This window comes from Arvicanthis niloticus, chromosome 13 (assembly GCF_011762505.2).
Source record: "Arvicanthis niloticus isolate mArvNil1 chromosome 13, mArvNil1.pat.X, whole genome shotgun sequence".
NCBI classification, from domain to species: domain Eukaryota; kingdom Metazoa; phylum Chordata; class Mammalia; order Rodentia; family Muridae; genus Arvicanthis; species Arvicanthis niloticus.
Window position 1 is genome coordinate 8781482 of NC_047670.1, and position 20988 is coordinate 8802469.

Genomic DNA, 20988 nt, shown 5'->3' on the forward strand with positions numbered 1-20988 from the left:
ACAACACTTTAGAACTGAAATATGCTACATTTTTTCTCACAATCACACATAGGGCAGAAAGAGGCAAAACCAGAGGTTGTCATGGCCACATCCCTTTCCTACATTCCCCAGGTACAGCATAACTGAATTTATATTTAATGTTGAGGAATGCAACCAAACCAGAAAACCAAAAAGAGACCCATAGACAACCTACCCATTCTACTAAGGGAATAAAATGTGTTATTTCGGTCTTTATTCTAAGAGGAACAAACGTTCATTAAAAATATGGCAGAAATCACAACATACAAATCAGATTTAGCCTATACTATGAAAATGTATGTTCTTCATGGAATGGATGAAAATTTTAAAGAAAAACCATAGAGTTGAAACAATTATAAATCTATGAGATAAAAATTATTACAGGGAATTCCTTTATCCTTCAAGTTCTCTGTGAGGTAATGTCTTGACATAAGGTGTCTTTCTTTTCTCTGTTTATACATTTGGAATCTATTTAACTATGTTTTTCAAGAATCAAATCGTTGCACAACAAATTAAAAAGAAAACCTGGGCAAAGTCATCATTTAACAGCACAGTGTTATAGGAAAGTTCAGACTTCAAAGGAGAGCCTATTTAATTTACCACAGAAAAAAAGGGAAAGATGTCTGATAAAGTTAGTATGAGCCTATAGCAAAACTTGACCAAGATGGTATAAAAACAAAAAAACAAAATTAATTTGATTTAGAGCATTGAAAAAAGGCATTCTTCTAACTCATTGTAATACTTTAAGCCTGGAAGTACATTTGTCAGTGGACATATCCAGACTCCATCTATCTGAGCTGGGAAATTCTTATAAGCATCATTCTCATGTGATACAGAAAATCCTGGGGCAAATATAAAGTATTTTTGCTAAGTTGATAGACCTAAAAATGGAAGAATTCCCCACTTCTGTCTTTGGCTTTCCTTTCTGTACATATATGAACAGAAACTACTAAAAGAGACTTTCCCATCATGTCCATAAACAACCACACTCTTATTCATTCATAAAACATTTCTGGATAAAAGGCTTCATGGCCGAGACATTACTTCATTAATGAAGTAATCAGAAGTTACACTAATCTATAACCATGGTTCAATAACCCTAATCTACAAACTTGGTTACAAAACAAGTAGATTTGTTTTTAAACAAAGCTTAGCTTTCTTATGAATTTGAGCTTAGCTGAACATGGCTTCCACCATCAATATTAATTATTAATGCAATGATAAACTAATTTATGAAGTACAAACAATTAGAGAAGAAGATAATGCAGAACAAACCCAAGAGCAAGCAGTGGAGTGTAACTGGTGAAGGGGGCAGGCAGGAACTACTGGAGTCTTCAGAAGCAGAGGCAGGGAGCAGGTAGGCAGGATCTCAGATCTAGTGAGTTTCTCACTAGCCCTAGAGTGCAGCATAGGCTGGAGGTGACATTGCTAGAAAGGCACCTTTACACCCACTGAACATTCCTCTTGCATGATGACTAGTTTACCCAATGCTGCTAGATGGCTGTTCCCAGAACTGCCTCTCTCACTCCTGCTGCCTCTAACCACTCCTCATCCTCCTGCTGCTCACTCTTTGCTGGGATTTCCTACTTTGTTAGGAAATTTGAAGTGATCTGAAGGCACATTTCCAGGTAATAACTATGATATATGCCCATTGCAACTTCCCTACATAAACCAACTTAATTCACCAACTACAAGTTTTAAAAGTTAATGTAGTTCGTACAATTTGCCAAAGCACTTCCTCCAGCTTTACAACTTAACATCAAGATCATCTCCACTTGACTAGTAACTGATTTTACTTTATTTTATATTACTTGATTTGATTTGATTTGATTTGATTTGATTTGATTTGATACTGTGGATCTCTTCCAGTTACTGTGAGGAAATGGGTCCTCCAGGCTGCAGCCTCCTACAAGCCATGCATCTTTGACAGCTTATCGTCTCTCTTTCCTCTATCAGCAGGCTACATGTCACTCTTGTCAGATTTTACAGAGACTGTCAGTATCCTCTTTTGAAAAATAGTTTTTCTTTCTTTCATTCTCTCTCTTTTTCTCTCCACACCACACCCCTTTGTCCTTATATAGTTGGAATTTTTTTGCCTTTCTTCTTTTTCTCTTTCTGCCTAATCAGCATCCTCACTGAGAGAGTTTACATAGGAGTTCAGAGCACAGCCTGAATTCACACAATGGGGTAGCCTTGTCATCAGTCAATAACATTTAGTGTATTATTTGCTATCTCCATATCTCAGTTTCTACTGAAATAAGAATAACAAAACATCCATGAGTGTGAAAAGTCATGGAAGCAGTATTACTTCTTCACTCCTAGTCTCAGTTTGTTCTCCATTCCGTTGAACTTAGACTTGTGTTTTGCATTGCTTTGTCCAATAAGACATATAAGATATATCCTGAGCCCCAGTTCCATGAGGCTCTCTGTTCTTTTGCTCTTTCTCCTTCAAATCCTGCTCTGGAATAGACATCTCTATAATATTGAGTGTGTGCTAGAAAACCACAGATAATGCCTTAAGAAAACCTAAGGGAAAATATTGTCAACATAAAAGTCTATAATCAAATACACATTGCAAACAAGAAGAAAAGGTTAAAAGATTTTAAGGAAATTCTCAAAATATAAATCAGTATGTCTTGGTGTAATGCTAGGAATTCATAACAAACTTCTAAGTGAGTGAAAATAAATGAAATAAGAAAAATTCATGAAAGGTACCTCTGAGCAAATAAAAACAGAATTATCAGAGAAAACAAGAACTCAGGCAGTTAAGCCCAATGCTAACACAGTCTCTGAGGATGAGCTCAATACTTTTTGATATCATGGGGCTATAAAGCTAAAGTCGAATTCTGGGTCCTGTGAAAAAAGAATAAAGCATTCACTGTTTTAACCTGACAGACTAAAATTTTGTCTCTTCATAGTAAGTTGTAACAAAGTGAATCAATCTTTTCTTAGAATTTTAGCTTAGTTTTCATAAGTGGATGATGTGTGAAATATAAAGCCAAAAACCTCAGGTTAAGATGGTCCCCGACTGGAAGTACCACAAGTTACCTAGGAAAAGGAAATGAACTACCCACTTCAAAGGAAGGTATTTATCATACTAGAACTCCAATTATTTTTTTACAAAATGAGTTTAAAATGCAAATCTAGCACACATTGTGGTTATAGTAACTATCAGACCACGGCATAACAAAGAGGCATGAGAAATTAAGCAAACAGAATCACATCCACAAATGTTTAATGACTTGTCACAACTGGAGTTTACTTTTATTAAATGAATGCTCTGTCAATAAAAATACACACAAATGTACATATACATGCTAAAAGAAAACAAATTAATAGCATAATAGAAACATTAGAAGACAGTAGTGTGCAGCAAGAAAAGACAAAACAAACGGAAAATGTGAAGAGGGTCAGATAAAACAAGAGAGTCTAGCATCTCATAGACATCAGATAAATTGTAATAGAGCATTGTAATATAGAATGAAATTGAAGAAATAATTAAAATCATACTGAACTGTATGTTCAAAAACATTCATGATTACAAAACAAAATAAATACCTGTAAGCATTTAAAATACATTATTTCAGAAAAGGAAAAATCTAATGTGGACTGTATGCTCTGTGTAATAAGCTATTTCAAGTACCACATGTTTCTTCCTTTGCCCGATTTTTAACACTTCTCATGCCCAAGGCAGTGTGCACAAGTGACAGGATATTTGTGGCATTTTCTGATTTGAGGAGGTGGAATTAATCACACTGTAGCCGGCTTTCAAAAATAGGCTATTTTTGAGAACAAAATTAAGAAGATACACACATAATCACTTCTTGTAGACAAAACAAACAAATCAATACACTAAATTTCATTGTGATTATGCTTTTTCTCTTGTCAAGGTTAAATATGTGTAATTCTTTAGCCATTTCCTCTCTGTAGTTGGTTATCAGTGGAACAGCAATTTGCATGACTAAATGTCATGAGATTATTCTTTGCCCCTAAATATTCTAGACATTGAGGACACATCTCAATAAGTGAAAAATAAAGTCTCGTGCTATTTATTTTATGGTGGCAAGAAAAGAAAATAGCCAAGTAAGTATGTGATAAGTCAAATGCAGACAAATGATAGGGAGAAATAAGCATGTCAGAGCACCGCAGGGGAAACTGTGTGTGGAGGAAAAGCACACGGCATTTTTCACCACACTCACTCTTTGCGTCACACTATATATAAATTTGTCGGGAAGATCATTGTGATAAAGAAATTTTAATTTTTGAAGGGTCAGAGTAGGGCTTACACAGAGTGGAAGCATTAGCAAAGCCAAGAATATAAAGCAAAGATTATAAAATCAAAAACTCAGAAAAACAGAGGCATCATTTAAACACTGGAAAATTCCAGGAAACTATGCAAATCCTCAGCCTAACCTGCAAGACTAGAAAGCCTAGTGAAGTCAATTTGCATCCAGCCTGCCTCAGCCCAGACCTGAGCTCTGTGCCTACATAGCCAGGAGAGGCTGGACCCTCACGTCATCCCACCTACCTGGCTGCTGAGCTCATTTGGACTTGTGACTTCTTCAAGAACTCACCAATTTTTGGAGAATTATTTGATCTGTTTTATTTATTATCAAGCCCATTATTAAATCACAAGAATTTTAAAAATAATATACTGAAATTCTGAAACCTACTGTATGAGAAGTTTTTAAATACTTGGTTTTAATTTTATTACATTTACTCATATTTATGTATTAAATTTAATATAAACATACATTATATTTTCTTATATGTATGTGTGTGCATACCATAAGTGCCATTTATGTGTAGGTCAGAGGACAGTTTATGGGAGTTGTTTCTCTCTGCTTACTATAGGGGTCACAGGGCTAGAATTTGGGTTGTCAAGTTTGCCAGCATACACCTTCATTCACAGAGCCACTGACCCTCAAGAAACATCCTGAGAAATGGATGTCTGAGTATTTAATAGGTGCAAACATCGATGAGGAAATTTTGAAGAAAGGTCATTAAGAAACACTCCTACAGCATGGCAAGATAATTTCAGTATCTATATTTATGTTTGATATGCACAGAGACTCATACTGCTGTTCATTCTGTGTGTCTGTCACAATATAAATTGCCAGTTTTAGAGAAGTCTTTTCCTGGGGTCATATTACCCTGACAGGGTGAGATATTTTCGGAGTATTTAAAGTATATTGGCCAATATGGAGGGAATATAAACAAATTAATTGGAACTTATATCTATGAATCAGTTAATGTAGCTTGAAAATTATCAACTTCTCATCCACAATTTAAGTTGAGAGATTATTTTTATTTATAATTTCGAACATAAACCTCAAAACCACCATCAAAACAATTGTGAAAATAGTTTATAAAACATGATTTATAGATGCAATTTTTGCAACACAACCCTCCATCTGCCAAGACACTTGCAAAACTGTATTTACAGGGCCACCTAGAAACCACTAGGAGTCATCATAAATATTGCTGAAACTAAATAGCTTCCATAAGTCAGTGTTCCAAATAAAACCAGGCCACTCTGGAATGCTTTCTAGATTGCTTGCCTCAACAGAATAAGTCTTTTGTATTCTTTAGAAAGCGTAGAGACATAAAAATGAGCAAAGCTAACTTTACAATGCAAATGAAAACATTCAAGTTCATAATAATTTTTAAAGGCAACATATGAAAGTGCTCGTTCATGTTTAACTGTCTTTATACTATGTTACTCCATCAATTTTTATTATAGAACACACAACTTACACACACACACACATTGATTTTAAATCTACCTGCACACAATTGTTAAAAGAAAATCTTTGTAATGTCATTATCCATCCCAGTTTTAAAAAATTATAGATATTAAACCCATGAAAGGAGCTATCACTTAAAGTTAGAACTTTGTTTTGGACATAGTTTTATATGTTAGTTAATACTTTGGCTTCTGATAAATCACAAATTCAATGTAATTTGAAGGTGGAGTCCATTCACATTTTAAGTTACTGAGGGGTGAGATGCCCCACATAATCTTCACATTAGCTTGTAGCTAATGATACCAGAAGGAATGAATGTACCCACCTCTAATGTGATACATGATACTATTCCTGAGGTCCTGAGTGTCCACTGAGTGTTCAACCACAAACAAGATGGCTCTCTTATTTCAAAAACTGTGAATGTCTGTCTAATAGTATGGCTTGATAAGCAGCCAATAGCATGGATCTAGTCAACAGATAGGCATCAAATACCTAATTCAAGACAAACACTCAACATGTATCACTAGCTAAATAAGGGTCTAAGTCTCTAGTGCATTTCAATCTGAAAAACTGTCAAAACAGAGTAGTATAGCTGATAAGTATTGGATAGGAAAATGACTTGTTTCATATGGATGGCAATATACCCAAGAAAGAAAAACTTAACCATAATTCTAAGGATGAATGTACTATACATGCTAGCTACAAGGATTGCATATGAAGATTTGGCACCTAAGTGCCATGAGAGGGCAGAAGTCATGAAGCATTTTGTGTGTCATGTGACATGCCTGGGAAACTGGAAGCCCCGGAAAGAAAGACAACAATGTTTTCTAAAACAGCTTGGTTAAAAGTTCTAGATTCAGAGAGCTGTAACAAACTCTAACAGAGGCAGCTGCAGTGATCAGAGGATGGTTACCATCAAGCAGTTCTGTCAACAGGCCACAGTGGTTACCTTTATTATCTTCAGGTTTACAACCTGGGCAACAATTGAAGTTGGAGTACACACTCAGGGAGAACAGGGTGCCGAGAGCTAGCTCAGAAGCCATGCATACTTGTGTATGTTGAGTTTGAGCGTTCTCTGAGAAGGTTCTGAAGGGCACACCATAACCCGTTGGAACCAGTGATGGATGACTGACTTAGAGATGCAGAAGGTAGCATGCATGTTAGGCTATGATTAAAGTCATCAGTGTGGATCACACCGCATAGAAAGGGCATTATCCGAGTATGGTACCGAAAACAGCCCTGCAGAATGGAAACATAGTCAATAGTCAAAGGGAGACAAGAATATGAAAGAAAGAAAGAAAGAAAGAAAGAAAGAAAGAAAGAAAGAAAGAAAGAAAGAAAGAAAGATAGAAAGAAAGAAAGATAGAAAGAAAGAAAGAAAGAAAGAAAGAAAGAAAGAAAGAAAGAAAGAAACTGTGACATTAACAAAAACATGGACGCAGAGACTCAAAACATAAGGAAAGTCACATGTGTTGTTCATGTCATGTAAAATCATATAGAGAAGCATACCTAAAGAAAATTTACCACAATGAATCAAACTAAAAGACCTGTAATAACATTCTAGCTTTAAAATTATTCATCCTTTACAAATTATATAGCTAGTACACAAAAAGATATTTATATTCAAGAATAGAGAAAAATATTTACTAATTAGGCCAGCAATTGTAAAATGGGAAAAACTTTCCACACAAAACTTCTGACCCCTGTATTTCTGTGTAACTCATTTTAAATAAGTATCATTGAAAGAAATTAGTTCAACCATGTGTTTGATTAAATAATCATTAAAGGAAAGCTTATTATTTAACACAATTTAAAATAAATCATTTCATATTACATTTGTCCTTTGGAGAATTATATAAGAATTAAGAAATAAGAAATAAATGTTAAGCATGGTTTAAATACATGTTGAACAATAACTTGGAAGCTATTTTTTTTGAAATAATATTTGTATTTACCATGTATAAGGGCTGCATAAGCAACAAGTAAGTCATTGTGTGTTATATATGTGACTTAGATACTGAAAGTCATTATATTCAGAGAAGAAAAATAAAAAGAATCAATTCATGATTTTCTTTTTTTTTTTTTTTTTTTTTTTTAGGTTTTTGGTTTTTCAAGACAAGGTTTCTCTGTGTAGCCCTGGTTGTCCTGGAACTCACTCTATAGAACAGGCTGGCCTCAAACTCAGAAATCCGCCTGCCTCTGCCTCCTAAGTGCTGGGAATAAAGGCATGCGCCACCACTGCCCGGCAAATTCATGAAAATTAAGTGTGAAGACATACTGACATAAGTCATGTCCTATACAGCATAAGCTTCTAATACTAAGCCCTATTAAAAAAAAACTGAAGTCCAATGTTATGAACATCTTTGGATTCACTTTCATTATCTGGATTCTTTCAAATGAGGAAAGAAAATAACATCAAATAGAAATGCAGTGATTGGTAGCTGAACACAGGAGACTGTGGAACAATTATGCATGACATGATCTTCTTTGGGGTAATACATATATGCATACAGTCTTTCTACATATGGATAAGTGGACAGGATGGTACCAGTATGATCATTATAATCAAGGTAGTTAAAATTTCACATTTTAAATAGTGTAATTTTAAAAATAAAACCTGGAAATCTAAGTCATGGGGCATTCATAGAAATTTTGCTGAGCATTTTAAACATTTTTGTCCTTTAAAATTATTTAATCTATAAATGAAAAGATAGTATTTATATTGACTCTGCAGTTAAATTTTAATACATAAAAATAAAAGAATATTATTAGGTAGAATTAAGAATATAAAAAGGTTTTAACTATTGTATGTTGATGTATTTGAATATGTAGAATATTCCAGGCTACCTAGTGTTATTTGGTTAACTGTGCTGAATTCAAAAGAGGGCCAGGAAGGAGAAGCAGAGGGATTGGTTAATCTTGACAATTTCAAAGCAGAGATATGACCCTGATAAATAAAACACAGAATGACTTAATTCCCTCATATCATCCTAATGAACTTAAAGTGGGAAAATCATTATAGTTGTCAAGGAATTCCACAGACAAATGGAAGGGAAACATCACTATTGTGTCTCTCTGCCAGGTGGACTTTATTGTTACATACTACCAACACAGGCAAGTGCAGAGAGAGTCCTGGTATACCTCAGTGTAGGTGGGAGAGACACAGAGCCTTGGGAATAGTGTCCTTTGGAAATATGTACCTTTTGAGCTGCCTTTTAATCCACAGGAAAGCAAAGTCCCAGTTAATCCCATGATATGCTGTATTGAATTAGCTACACTTAAAGAAGCAAAATGGCCAGAAAAAAAGCCACCAAAGAAATTTGCTTTAAAGAATAGGTTGGCCATAAAGTTTATCTCTGGTTGTTAAAATTCACCAATCTTATTTAAAAATAGAGAAGAATTGTAGCAAGTCTAATCCAGGCCAACAAGATGAGAGCTTTTGATTTAAGACTCCAGTAATACTAAAGTCATAAAAAGAACACCATAGCTCCTGCCCAGCTTGAAATAACAGCAAAAATTCTAAGAATTTGACCAGACTGATAACTGCTTTCTAGATTCTAAGATCTTTTTAAACTTCTCTTCTTTAGGTTCTTGACAATCCTCTTTTGTGCTGTTTTTCCTTTGCTTGGATTGGTTGTAGTTAGGTTTTAGAAAATGACTGTCACTACTTGCAAATATCTATAGTTCTTGGCTGTAAGATTATTCTTGGATGGCTAGTAAACCTGTATGCACAATAATATTTAATTTATTCACTTTTCATTGTTTTGTTCTCATTTTAGGCCACATAGCCATGTAAATACAAGAGAGGATGGGTATAGAAAAGCTCGCAGAAATCAAATAGGAAGCCAACAAAATATTTGATTTTGATAAAGGCTTCAATTCCATAAAATTTGCTTTAGAAATTTAATAATCTTGTACAGCTTAGAATTATCATCAAAGAAATATCATGTTTTAAACAAAAATTCAAGTTCATTTAAGTTTTATTTTGATGTGTGTGTGCATGTACATGCATGCGGGGGGAGGGGGTATATGACACTGCATGTGGAGGTCAGAGGTCATTACTTGGCAGTACCTGTCTCTCATTTGTTCTGAGACAGGGTCTCTTGTTGTGTTCTAGTGTACATAAGGCACTTTAGCTGGCCTATGCACTTCAGGAATTCTCCTGTCTCTGTCTTTTTCTCATCACAGGAACGTTGGACATGGGGTACATTACCAGCTTTCTCATGGGTTCCGTGAATGCTACTCGGGTCATTACACATTCCTGTCAAGCATTTTACCTGCTGGGCCATCTCTACAGCCTTAAATTGAAGTTTAAATGGTTTCAGAGAATGAAAGTTACACTAGCTAACACTTTAAAAAGGGCAGATCACACACACACACACACACACACACACACAGAGAGAGAGAGAGAGAAAGAGAGGGAGGGAGGGAGGGAGGGAAGGAGGGAGGGAAGAAGAAATCACAAAAGACAGAGAGATGCTTAGAAAACTTCTAAATATCAAGAGAACTGCTAATTGATCAAAGACATAAAAGAAATCAGAGTCAACAACTGCCTGTCATAGGATGCAATATTCCAGCATGATGTCACACCCCATTCTTGCCTACAAAAATCATTATCTGTCACAAAAACCTCAATCACTTAGTATTTCTGTCTCTTGAGATGCCATTGTGTGTGTGCATGTTCATGTGCAAACGCACCTGTGTTTTGTTACTTTCACAGCAGTCAGGATGCCTGGTAACTGACACATATCGTGGTATAATGGTTGTATCTAAGAACTCAGGGATGTACAATATAACTCTAGACTAATTTATTAATGTCATTATTGTAATATACATAATCGTTCCACATACTATATAAAAGTTCCTAATTATCCCAAGAATCTAAAGCAATAACAAATATGCTGGAATAAACCTGGTTTACTGGAAGAAAAAGAAAAACAAAGTAATCTTCTGATGGGACAACAAAATTATTTAAATTAGAGAGTCTTCCATATTAGGAAATATTTATATTTCTGCTAGATGTAAGAACTGACCATGTTACAAGAAGCTTAGGCATTTAATTGCCAGTCGGGAGTTGGGATTGTAACATTCTCGAATATTGGCATAGCTTTTCTCGAGTTCTGATTCTCTATGATCAATCCAAGTCAAGACTTGTTCAGACTGATGTCTCTATTTTCCCACAGGACATAACTGGGTATAGTCTGTGACTCAGAAGGCAATCTTTTGAATACATAAAATTCTAGACTGACTGGAACAGTTACTGTTGTCTGAGAGTGCAAAAACAATAACTGGGTGTCTTCAAATAGTAATTGGATAACACAGAGGGAAGCTACCAAGAAATTTAAGCAAAATGTTTTCCATTTTCTTCAAATTCTTTTCATGAAAAAAATTGTTGTAGGAACAATTTCTCTGACTAGTCGTCTATAAAGGCAGAGAGTTAAAGCATAGTCCCTTTCCAGTGCTATTATATATTTTAAAAGTCCTGACTGCCAGAGATATATTTATTAGCACACAAAAGAACCAAGTAAAACAAACTTCCTACCCTACAGCTGTTTTTTTCTAAAAGGTAACAGAGCAATACCGGACCAAGCAATGCGTATGCCAGCAGTGTAGAAGTGAGTGTGCAGGAAATAATTCAGAGTCAAACAATTATTGATACATCACAGATTCTGATTGTCAAGAATTATAAAAGGCTGAAATTGACCTGAAGAGAAAAATAATAAAAATAGCAGGTCATTTTAGCTTCTTGATTCCATTCTTCCTGCTATTTCAGAACTGAATTTTGTCATTAAATTTGCAAATATGCTTAAATTCTTCTCAAAACTGAAAACTTCCATTGTGCCTGATATGCTTGTGAAACCTGGGGCCACTCCTATCAGCATTAGCAAATATCTCTGAAAATGTGCCCTAACTGTATTCCCTAAGTTCTGTGTCCCACAGATACCTACACTAGTCTGCTTGTACGGTTGTCCTCAGGACTAAGCAATCCAAGAGAGCATGCATTTCAGTCATCTTCCTTTTCAGACTTTGTAGATTTTGAAAATACTGGTTACTGACTATTTTAAAACATGTCCTCCTATCTCCCTGGAGTGGTAACTTTCCTACTTGGTAGTCACTATATTGGTTTTGTTGGTGGGTGTAGATTTTGTCTCCCTGTTTAGTCTGGAAGGTTTGTGTCTCAAAGTATCTCTCCACATGCATTACATCTTCATTCTTTTAGCTTTTAAGCTTCATTATTTTCCGTAACTTTACTTTTTGATGATTCTATCTATGATATGTTACATTTACATCTCAACAGCTGAGTTGCTAATTTCTAATTGTATCATCAGAACAAACCATTTCTTTCTTAGTCTTGTCGTGGTGGCCAAAACAGACAGTAGCACCCTGCCCTGGCCTTCATTCCATAGGACTAAATATGTTTTCTTCTTGAACTTCCATACGTCTTCCACAAAAGTAAATAGTTTCATGAAACATTTTTTACAGAGGTTTAGAAAACACAATTCTAAGTTTCTTTTGTGTTTTTAGCAAAACCTAAAAAAAAAAAAAAAAATTGGCTGAATCTTACTTCTGTGTGATATGAAGAAAAACATGTCCTGTTTGTGGGCAAAATGATAAATTCCAATCTGGAAAGTAGCAATTCAAATGTAGTATCATAGCCACATTATGGTTTATTCAGAAATGTAGCAAGAAAAACAACACATAAATAAATGCTCAGTTGCCAATTTGTTATGTTCAAAATTCTTTCTGTGCAAATACTTGAAACTCATATCTGATTTAGAATTATAGACCAGGAAATTATTTTCTTACTGGAAGAGTGGATTGATTCTTGTACAGTCACAATAAAATTGGCTTATACTCCCTTTACTCTCTGGTTAAAATAGTGCCTCATTCTTTCCTTGTCAACACACTGAATTTTTAAATGACACACACATTACTCTTTCAATATAAAATCACCTTAAACGCATGGATTGCTGTCCATAGTGAGCATGCATAGTCAATTCAACAACTGAATTTGTGAAGCTCAAGGCAAAGTGAAGAGTCCCTTTGTCCAAATATAACTTATAAAGTTCATGGTCATAACAGTAGACCAAGAAATGGATCTCTCAAACCAAGCTATGAACCTCAAATATCTATAGATCTATAGTGTGTGTGTATGTGTGTGTGTGTGTATGTGTGTGTGAATATTTTCTATTTTGATATTTTTGTCTAGAAGCATAAATCATAGGAACTTCAAAAAATACCCATGCACACAGCACAACAAAATTTAGCTCTCGGCGTCTATAGGCAGACAGATGATTATCATATTTAATCAAGTAAAATAAGTATAAATAATTAGTCAAGAAAGTAAATTTTCATCATGGATGTCTGTATATGCATAGTGCCTCAGTAGTCGAGGCTTTAAAAGGGAGTGCTAGTTCAAAGCAGGCCTGGGCAACAGATAGATAAATTATTAACTATATTGACTAATACTGGTAAAGTGTGGAAATTTAAAAAGACATTGCCTATCATTAATAACTTTCTGTCATAAGTCAGCATCCTATAATGTATTTCAGCATTTCCTATTACACAGTGTTAATCATTTTTGTAATTGTCTTATTTCTTCATTCTTCTCTCCGCCTCCTCCGCTTCCCTATTCTCCCTCCTCTTCCTCCCCCTCTCACTCCCCCTCTGCTTTCCTCTTCCCACTACTCCTCCACCACTCCCACTTCTGTCTTCTTTTTTGTGATACTGGAGATGAAATCTAGGGGATCATGCAAATTAAGCAAGCTGCCAGACTTTGAGCTGTATCCCCAATCTTCCTTTACTTTGTTACTTTTAAAGACATGGTCTCACTCGTTCAACAAAGCAGGAGTTGGACTTTTAATTCTCCTGCCTGTGATTGAGTAGCTAGGGTTACAGGTCTCTACAGCCAGTCCTGGCATATTACTTCATTTATTTAATTATCAACATTCTAAAAACTCATAAAACATCCACCCTTGTCCATCTGTATGTTGGATTTGTATTTAAAAACCAACAGCTGATTTGAAGAGCTTGGTTGATTCCTTTCAAAATGACACTAATTTTCTTAGAATTCTCTCATAATAGAATGTAATTCAAAGTGGCCATTTTCACCTAACCTTTTAAATTCCAAATGTTTTCTAAATATTATTTTCAAAAGACATTCTTAACACTTAAGGATAGAATCCTGTTTAAAAAAAAAATTACTTCTCCTTTCCTGGAACTTTAGATACTTTCCCCTCATTTTGCTCAAATTTTGCTTATGCACAAGCCTTGTTCTGTCTGCCTTTCTGGTTACTGCACCAGGAAGGAAGGCAGATTTTCCCTTTTGCACACTGTTGATGGATATTCTTTGACTCTACTCTGAAAAGCCCAACAACAGATGGGGGAAAGCACAGACCATGAGCAGTTGTGCCCCTACGTTTACTCCATGGTCAGGGAGTTTAATCCAGGTATCTCAACTGTAGACATGTTTATAGAATTAATCAACTGTCCCTGTAGCCTCATCTCCGGCTACTTCTTATCTTCACATCTGAGTTTCCGTGACATTTTTGGAAGTGTGTGCTTTTCCCCTCGAGGCTCAGTTTCCTGATGTCCTTTGCCATCTCTTCCCTGTTTTCTTTCTCTTTCCTCTATTTCCTTCCCTTTGTGAGCATTCTCCCATGTTCATCCTTGAAGCGCTTTCTCACCCTCATAGCTCCTCGATCCTGCCATACTGCAACACTGGAGTCTCATCCTATTCTAGAGAACCCTTGTCCGTGGAACGGAGCTGTCTGGAGAACAGAGAGGACAGGCCAGTGGCTGCAGTGAGGATGACAAGTATCATCAGCTCTCCTGATGCTTTGAGAAGAATGAAAGGTTGTTGTAGGCGAGAGAGACAACAGAGGTCCTTAAACAGCCCTGCAGTCTCCAGGTAGGGTTTATTTTGGAAGTGCACTAAAACCACAGGTTTTACATTGAATATGGCAAGAGTCCCGGCAGAGTCCACAGACCAGTGCCGGGTTAGAACTCCTATTCCACACTTTCATGCACAGACAGTCCCTGTCTCGCTCCTTTCTCTCTGCCTCTTTTCACTGTTACACCACTACAGAATCTGAAGCTCCCGTACAGATGTCAGTATGGGAACCACAAACCCCAGCCACCTTCCTGAGGTTCCCCAGAGGGTTACCGGCATGCCTACAACCACAGATCATCTTCCTAGTCTACTCCTATAGTCCATTATTCATAGAGTTCTCTTACACAAGAGATTCCAAGCAGACTCTGAAGCCAGACTGCAGGTGGATTTTATCCAAATTCAGCCATGTGAACTTAGCTCTGTTACTTAAGGAAGCCTCTGTTCCCGTGTGTATCTTTCAACTGCAGATAAGAAACCGGAATGCCTCACAGAAAACTCCAGATGCCAAAATACATGTAAATTCCTGACCAACAGTGCTGGCATAGAGCAGATACTAGATAATTCAGGCCTATTACAAAAACAAAACAAAACAAAACAAAAACTTTAATGAAACAATATTAGCCATGTCAGGAGATACCTGTGGAAGTTAGTTACTATGCATAACTTCTATTTCACCCCAACTAATACGAGTTTTGCTTTTCTGAAACTACCACTTATATACTAGACTGAGTGGACTCACAAGAATTATTTGTTCTTAAAGTCCCACCTGAGCAGGTGCGTTGCACAGAAGACACAGAGGAAAAAAACTAGGGAGCCTAGAGGAGGAGAGGGCGTGACCCTCTTAATCATCCTTCACTTCCTTTTTTTTTTTAAAGATGACTTGGCAACCGTCAGCCACATTGGCGGCAGAAGCAGCGACGCCTCCTCAGTGGAACTGACTTGCAATAGGGAGCTTTCTCTGCTGCACATCTGTGGCTCCTGTGCACACATTAGTAACCGGTGGTTTTAGCTCCTAGTCTCCCAGAGTTGCCAAAGCGGTTAGAAGTCATTTGGAAAGCCTACTAGCCGAACCTTTCTGTTCCAGAAGGCCAGCTGCCTTCTCCTAAGGTACTTTCGAAATTTGCAGCAACCACTGATCCTGGTCCAGGTGCATGGGGAAGACGCTGAGGGTATAAACCCAAACATTGAACCTGAAGACCCAGCGCAAAGTAGAAACTGAAAGTACCCTGCTTACTCTGCCGGCAGATCTTACGGAAGTTATGGCAAAGCCAGAGCGCCTGGGTGGCCGGTGATGCACGCGGCCCTCCTGGGATGGATGGACCAGGCGTGGCGTGGGTGAGAGGAGTCAGCTTCCTGGACTGCCCTGCCCAGCACCGGCTTGCGGCCACTCGGCGGATGACCGGGGTCCTGGGCGTGATTATGAGTGGTGAGAGCCCGCTCCTGCTGCAGTCCCAGTCATCATGACTACACCCACCTCCCGCAGACCATGTTCCATGGTAAGCGCTGCTCTCTGGTGCGCACCAGTAGGTGCGCCTAGCGCGCCGGGGACTCTGGGACATTCCGGGACGTGCCACCCGCCCCCGAGCCTCCGCACGTCCGGGAATAGCCCGGCCTTGCACTTTGGACCGGCTGAGAGCATGGCCTCTCCCATGGTCAGCCACTACCCGCGCTGAACTCGGTGGCCCAGAGCCATTGGCACCTGGGCGTACAACCCTGGGCGGGCGGGGAGGAGCAGTTCTAGAGTCGGTTTTCAGATCCCCGGACCCAGAGCTTCAATGCCGAGCCGCAACGCGGTGGCCCCCTGCAGCCAAGACTCAGTAGTCAATGGCTATCAGCCGCACACTGTCCCTATCCAGTAACTCTTCAAAGCAGCGCTTCCCGGCTTCCTGACTGTGCAAAGTTACTCACAGGCTTTCTGGCTGGGTTCAGGGAGTCCCTGGGCTCTCAGCTCAGAACTTCATAGAGAATGAAAGAGTCGCTCCCGGGATGCGCTTTTAAACCCTAAAGGACAGATCATTGGAAAACCCCCTCTTCTCCGCTCAGCAAGTCTGGGAGTTTCCGATCCAGGCTGTAAGTTGCCTTGTTTGCTGGGAACCCAAGTCCTAGGGCTGAGATTGCAAAAGGCCAGATTCTTTTTCTTCTATGTATTTGCTACATAAGGGAGGCAGAACTATAAGTACCCATGAGTACAAATTCTTAGCCCCCTGATCAAATCTAATAGGCTTGCATCAGTTTGAAGTAAATAAGGATTTAAAACGGACAAGAATAGAATTGACAGGGGCTGGAATCCACTTGAAGCTAGAACTAGTACAAATGCTGTAAGAGAGGAGAAGAGAACAGGATGGAGAGTGTGAGGAGAGGGGGTCTACCTAAGGAAATGCAAATGTTTTAAATACTTCCTCAAGCAAGAGAACCTGTGGGGGTTCAGGAGGCAGTCTAAGGCTCTTTCCTTTTGCAGCCTCATGGCATTGGTTTTCTGCCCGCTGTTAGATATCCAATTACTTCCCCTCTCTTAGGTACTAGGGAACCCAAAACCGACATATGAGGGAGTACTTGTCAGAAACCAATTAAAAGGTGTGGAGACCTGAGAGACTGCCCAAGGAAATGACAGGAGGCTGTTTGCCAGGGTGCCCCTCCAGGAGTTTACTGTACAATTAGAAGCTCTGTATCTCTGTTTCCTTTGCAATGCCCTGGGTTCTGAAATTGCTTCTTTCTGCGTCACTCCCGACTTTAATCCTTGGATTACCTACAATCTGGAGCGATAGCAGGACAAAGGAAAGCAAAGGTGTAATTTAAACAAGGAGTTTTTTCCCCCCTGAGATACATCTATATCAGTCATGCCGCAAAGGTGTTAGTAAAGAAAATATTAAACTCTTGATAGTTAAAACGAGTGGCTTACTTTCTTTCATTTTCGTTCCAAAATTCACTAGAGGCATAAACTCCATCAAGGCTGTGTGCTGCGCTAGTCTTAAGTTTTCACCTTGTTATGCTGGGGCATCCAGTAGACAAGGTTTCACTCTGGTCCTCAGCTGTGCTGCCTCATTAAGAATCAGCATACATTATGTTTGATACTTATAAAAGAAAATAATGGGCAACGGAGCCTTGAGAATACAGAGAAAGCCTGAAGAGCCAGATTCTGTAAAGGGGAATTAGAAATTTCACCTCGGTTCACTTATTGAACAAAAATGGAAAGTTCTTTTGTAAAACCAGTCTCACGGCCCATGGGTATGAAGTGTTGTTATCTTGACTCTTAGATAACTTTATAATATGTCAAAATATTTACACTTTTCCTTGAAATAGGAGCATCTGCTGTAGTTTCAGAGCTTGGCCAGGAAGCACCCTAGTGAAGTTCATGCAGAAGACAATGAATTTTTTTTGTACTTCCTCTCACTATCGTTAAACACAGTTGTGCTGTAGGAAGTGTGATTCAGTAGCTAACAGCTGAACCCCTAGACACTGCAACCAGAGCACCAGATGTGACTCCTGCCTTCCCCAAAAACATTGTTTTGGAGAACTGTTCTTTGGGCTCCAGATTCTCTATTGTAAAGTGCTAGTGACCTGTATATAAGCATCATGAAGTGGCTATAGAATTGAATTGTCAAATGAAATAGACTTAGGAAAGGACACTGAAAGAACATTTCTTAAAGATTATGGGGGAAGTCCCCAAGGCCTCAACCCTAGACAAAGAATTACAGCCAACTAAGAACTGCTGAGAGTGGGAGAAATAGACCTCCCCAGAGAGGAGCATACAGATTGTTTATCCAAACAGTCAGCCCTGAAAACATATATACGAGTAGGATTATACAAACTGAGCAGGTTGTAGTTATGTATTTAGGAAGGTAGATACATAGATCGATAGACAGACAGACAGACAGACGGATGGGTAGATAGATAAAGCACAACATTTAAAAAATAATAGGTCATGAATTTGAAATAGAGCAAGGAAGGACATATATGAAGGTTTGGGGAAAGAAATGGATCAAAGAAATAAAATAATTACTTTGTAATGTCAAAACCTAAAAGAAACTGATAGATGACTGGATACAATGCACTGAGGAAACCAATTTTATTATGTCCACTTTGACCTCATAACTTAAGCAGTTGAAGATTGAATGTATTATTTGGCTTACATTAAAAACCAACAAGAATTTTTAGACAGCTATCATTCTGGTTTAACCAAATTCCCCACTGAAAACAAATTCTCCAGTTTCAAACCCTGTGAGAGACTTAAAGACAATACTACAAGCCAACACTTGTCTTGTAATGCTTCTACAGTTTGTGTTATCTGTGACCTAATGAAGAGTTCAGGGGAGGTAGAGGAGTGTGCTATAAAAACCAAAGTGGCAAACAATGAAAAATGCTGAATTCCGGTGCCACTAGGACAACAATGTTAAGTAAACCTTCAAACCAGAAAAATCTTAATTTGTTACTGTGCTTGTATATGGAAGAAATAACTGTAATCACAGAACAAAGTACAAACTACTGATGGTAGAGTCAGGATGCCATGAGATATGCATTGTATATTAAAAGAGCCTTGAAGGCTTTCGTTTTAGAGATCATGGACAAGATTTTGAAATGAAACTCAGCTTTAGTCAGACACACAAAATCCTCAGTTCTCTGTACTCTAAACTCTCCTTGTATATATATATATATATACACATATATATGTATATATATATTATAATATATTAACATATGTGGTGGACTGCTCTTGTCTGTCAGCAGCTGTTTTACTTAATTACTTGGTTACTTAATTGAAATAGTCTACAGGTGTAAGAATAGTTTAGAATTGAAAATTTCACATAGCACACACATGCAAAGAATATTCCATCAAAGCAACTCTGTGAAGTACTGAGAACGTGCTGCCCAACCAGTTGTAAGTTCACATGAATCTGGGAAGCACATATTTCTGAAAACTGGCAAGAAGAAGAAAACTGGCACTCTTAGAAAGTAAAACAAGTGAACTTGTTAAAACATAGAAAATGGACCTTTGAAATGACCTTTAGATATAGATGTAAATTTAATCTCTTTTCACCAATGACATCATCACTTTCTTCTTTAGGTTCAAGTCACATCTTCTATCTCTTTTGTTTGTCTGGTCCCCTCCAAACCATAACTTTTGGAGACCTATGAGGCAAATGATGAAATAAAAAGCATGTTGCTATAAAATTTAGATGGCTATGATACAATTGAGTAGTAATTGATACCTGTGTGAAGACTAGATGAGTGATATAATGAGAAAGTGCCTTTCAAAGAGAATAGCAGCAGACAAGATGTTATCAACTGATTATGAGTGTGTAAAAGTGATGGGCATTTTCTTTCCCTCTTGAAGCAGATATAGGCCAGATTGGGTCAGATTAAAAGTAGATAAAGACAGTCTATTAGGACTCTGCTCTCCGGTGGGTTCACCAATCTCACAGGTGGAGGTCAATGAAGTCATACATCCAGGCTAAAGCAAGGAGGTTGTACAGAGCTTACACAGGGAGCGGTGCTGTGCCAGCAAGGAGCTGGGGTGATGTCCATACATGGTCAAAAACTGAGCCCCTGGGTGGGCAATCTTGGGTGTGTTGCAGGAAACTCAGGGATGAGGAGTGATGGTGTGGTAGCCTAGAGGTTTTTTCCAAGCAGGGGGTGGGGGGTTTTCTTGTACAGGCAGGGATGGGGAAAAAAAGAGCAGCTTCCAAGAGTGGTTTCCCAGCTAGTGCAGGAGATAAGTGAGGGCTCCAGACTAACATCCCGATCTCTTTGGGTATAGGATGCCGATTCAGATCCAGCTACTTTCTGCTGAAGACAGATGGTGTGGGGTAGGAGAGTTGGGAGCAGGTGGAGTCGTGCTCGTCCGGATGCATGGTGTAGGAACATTTGGTTGATTGTTACTTAGAAAATTTAATGAATCCATTCCTGGATGAAGAGGAGGTAGCAAGGTGCTAGTAGGAACACGTAGCAGGCTAAAGAATAGGATTCCAGAATTTAGAATTGAATTCCCAGACAAGTGATCCATACATACTTTAGAAGGATTAGATTAGCAACCTGGTTTGCAGCAACCATTGCAGTTAAAAGGGGTGAGTGTATCGAAGGAAAGAACTGGGAGGGAGGCAGGGCTCCGTCAATGGAGGGGATTTGAGTTTGAGATCCAAGTCCTTGGAGGCAAGGGCTCTGCTGGATTGACCATCCTTGCTAGTAAAAGCTGAGTCATGGAATATTGGCTACAGAGGAAGGGAGAAGGTTGCTGCTCCCAACAAACCTGGACAGGGGGGATTCAGACAATTTGCCCACATATCAGCAGAAATTTATGGTAATATCAAGAATGCTCTCTGGTGGCCATTTACT

At 38.2% G+C, this 20988-nt stretch overlaps 1 protein-coding gene and 1 long non-coding RNA gene across 6 annotated transcripts in view; one reads left to right on the plus strand and one right to left on the minus strand.

Annotated features, from left to right (window-relative positions):
• LOC143434040 (uncharacterized) overlaps positions 1-20988 on the minus strand; it is a 100481-nt gene that overhangs the window by 48326 nt on the left and 31167 nt on the right. The window contains exon 1 of one of the 5 annotated variants that reach the window (XR_013103201.1): positions 16133-16379. The exons of 2 other annotated variants lie outside the window; for them this stretch is intronic. This is a non-coding gene — a long non-coding RNA (uncharacterized LOC143434040). Of the gene's footprint in view, positions 1-15883; positions 16027-16132; positions 16380-20988 lie in introns of those variants that run through there. 2 more of the 5 variants (XR_013103200.1, XR_013103198.1) reach the window with 2 other exon arrangements.
• Il7 (interleukin 7) overlaps positions 16019-20988 on the plus strand; it is a 42049-nt gene continuing 37079 nt past the window's right edge. The window contains exon 1 of the mRNA XM_034517296.2: positions 16019-16154. Within this exon, the coding sequence (XP_034373187.1) occupies positions 16145-16154 (10 nt within the window). The 5' untranslated portion in view covers positions 16019-16144. The remainder of the gene's footprint in view (positions 16155-20988) is intronic.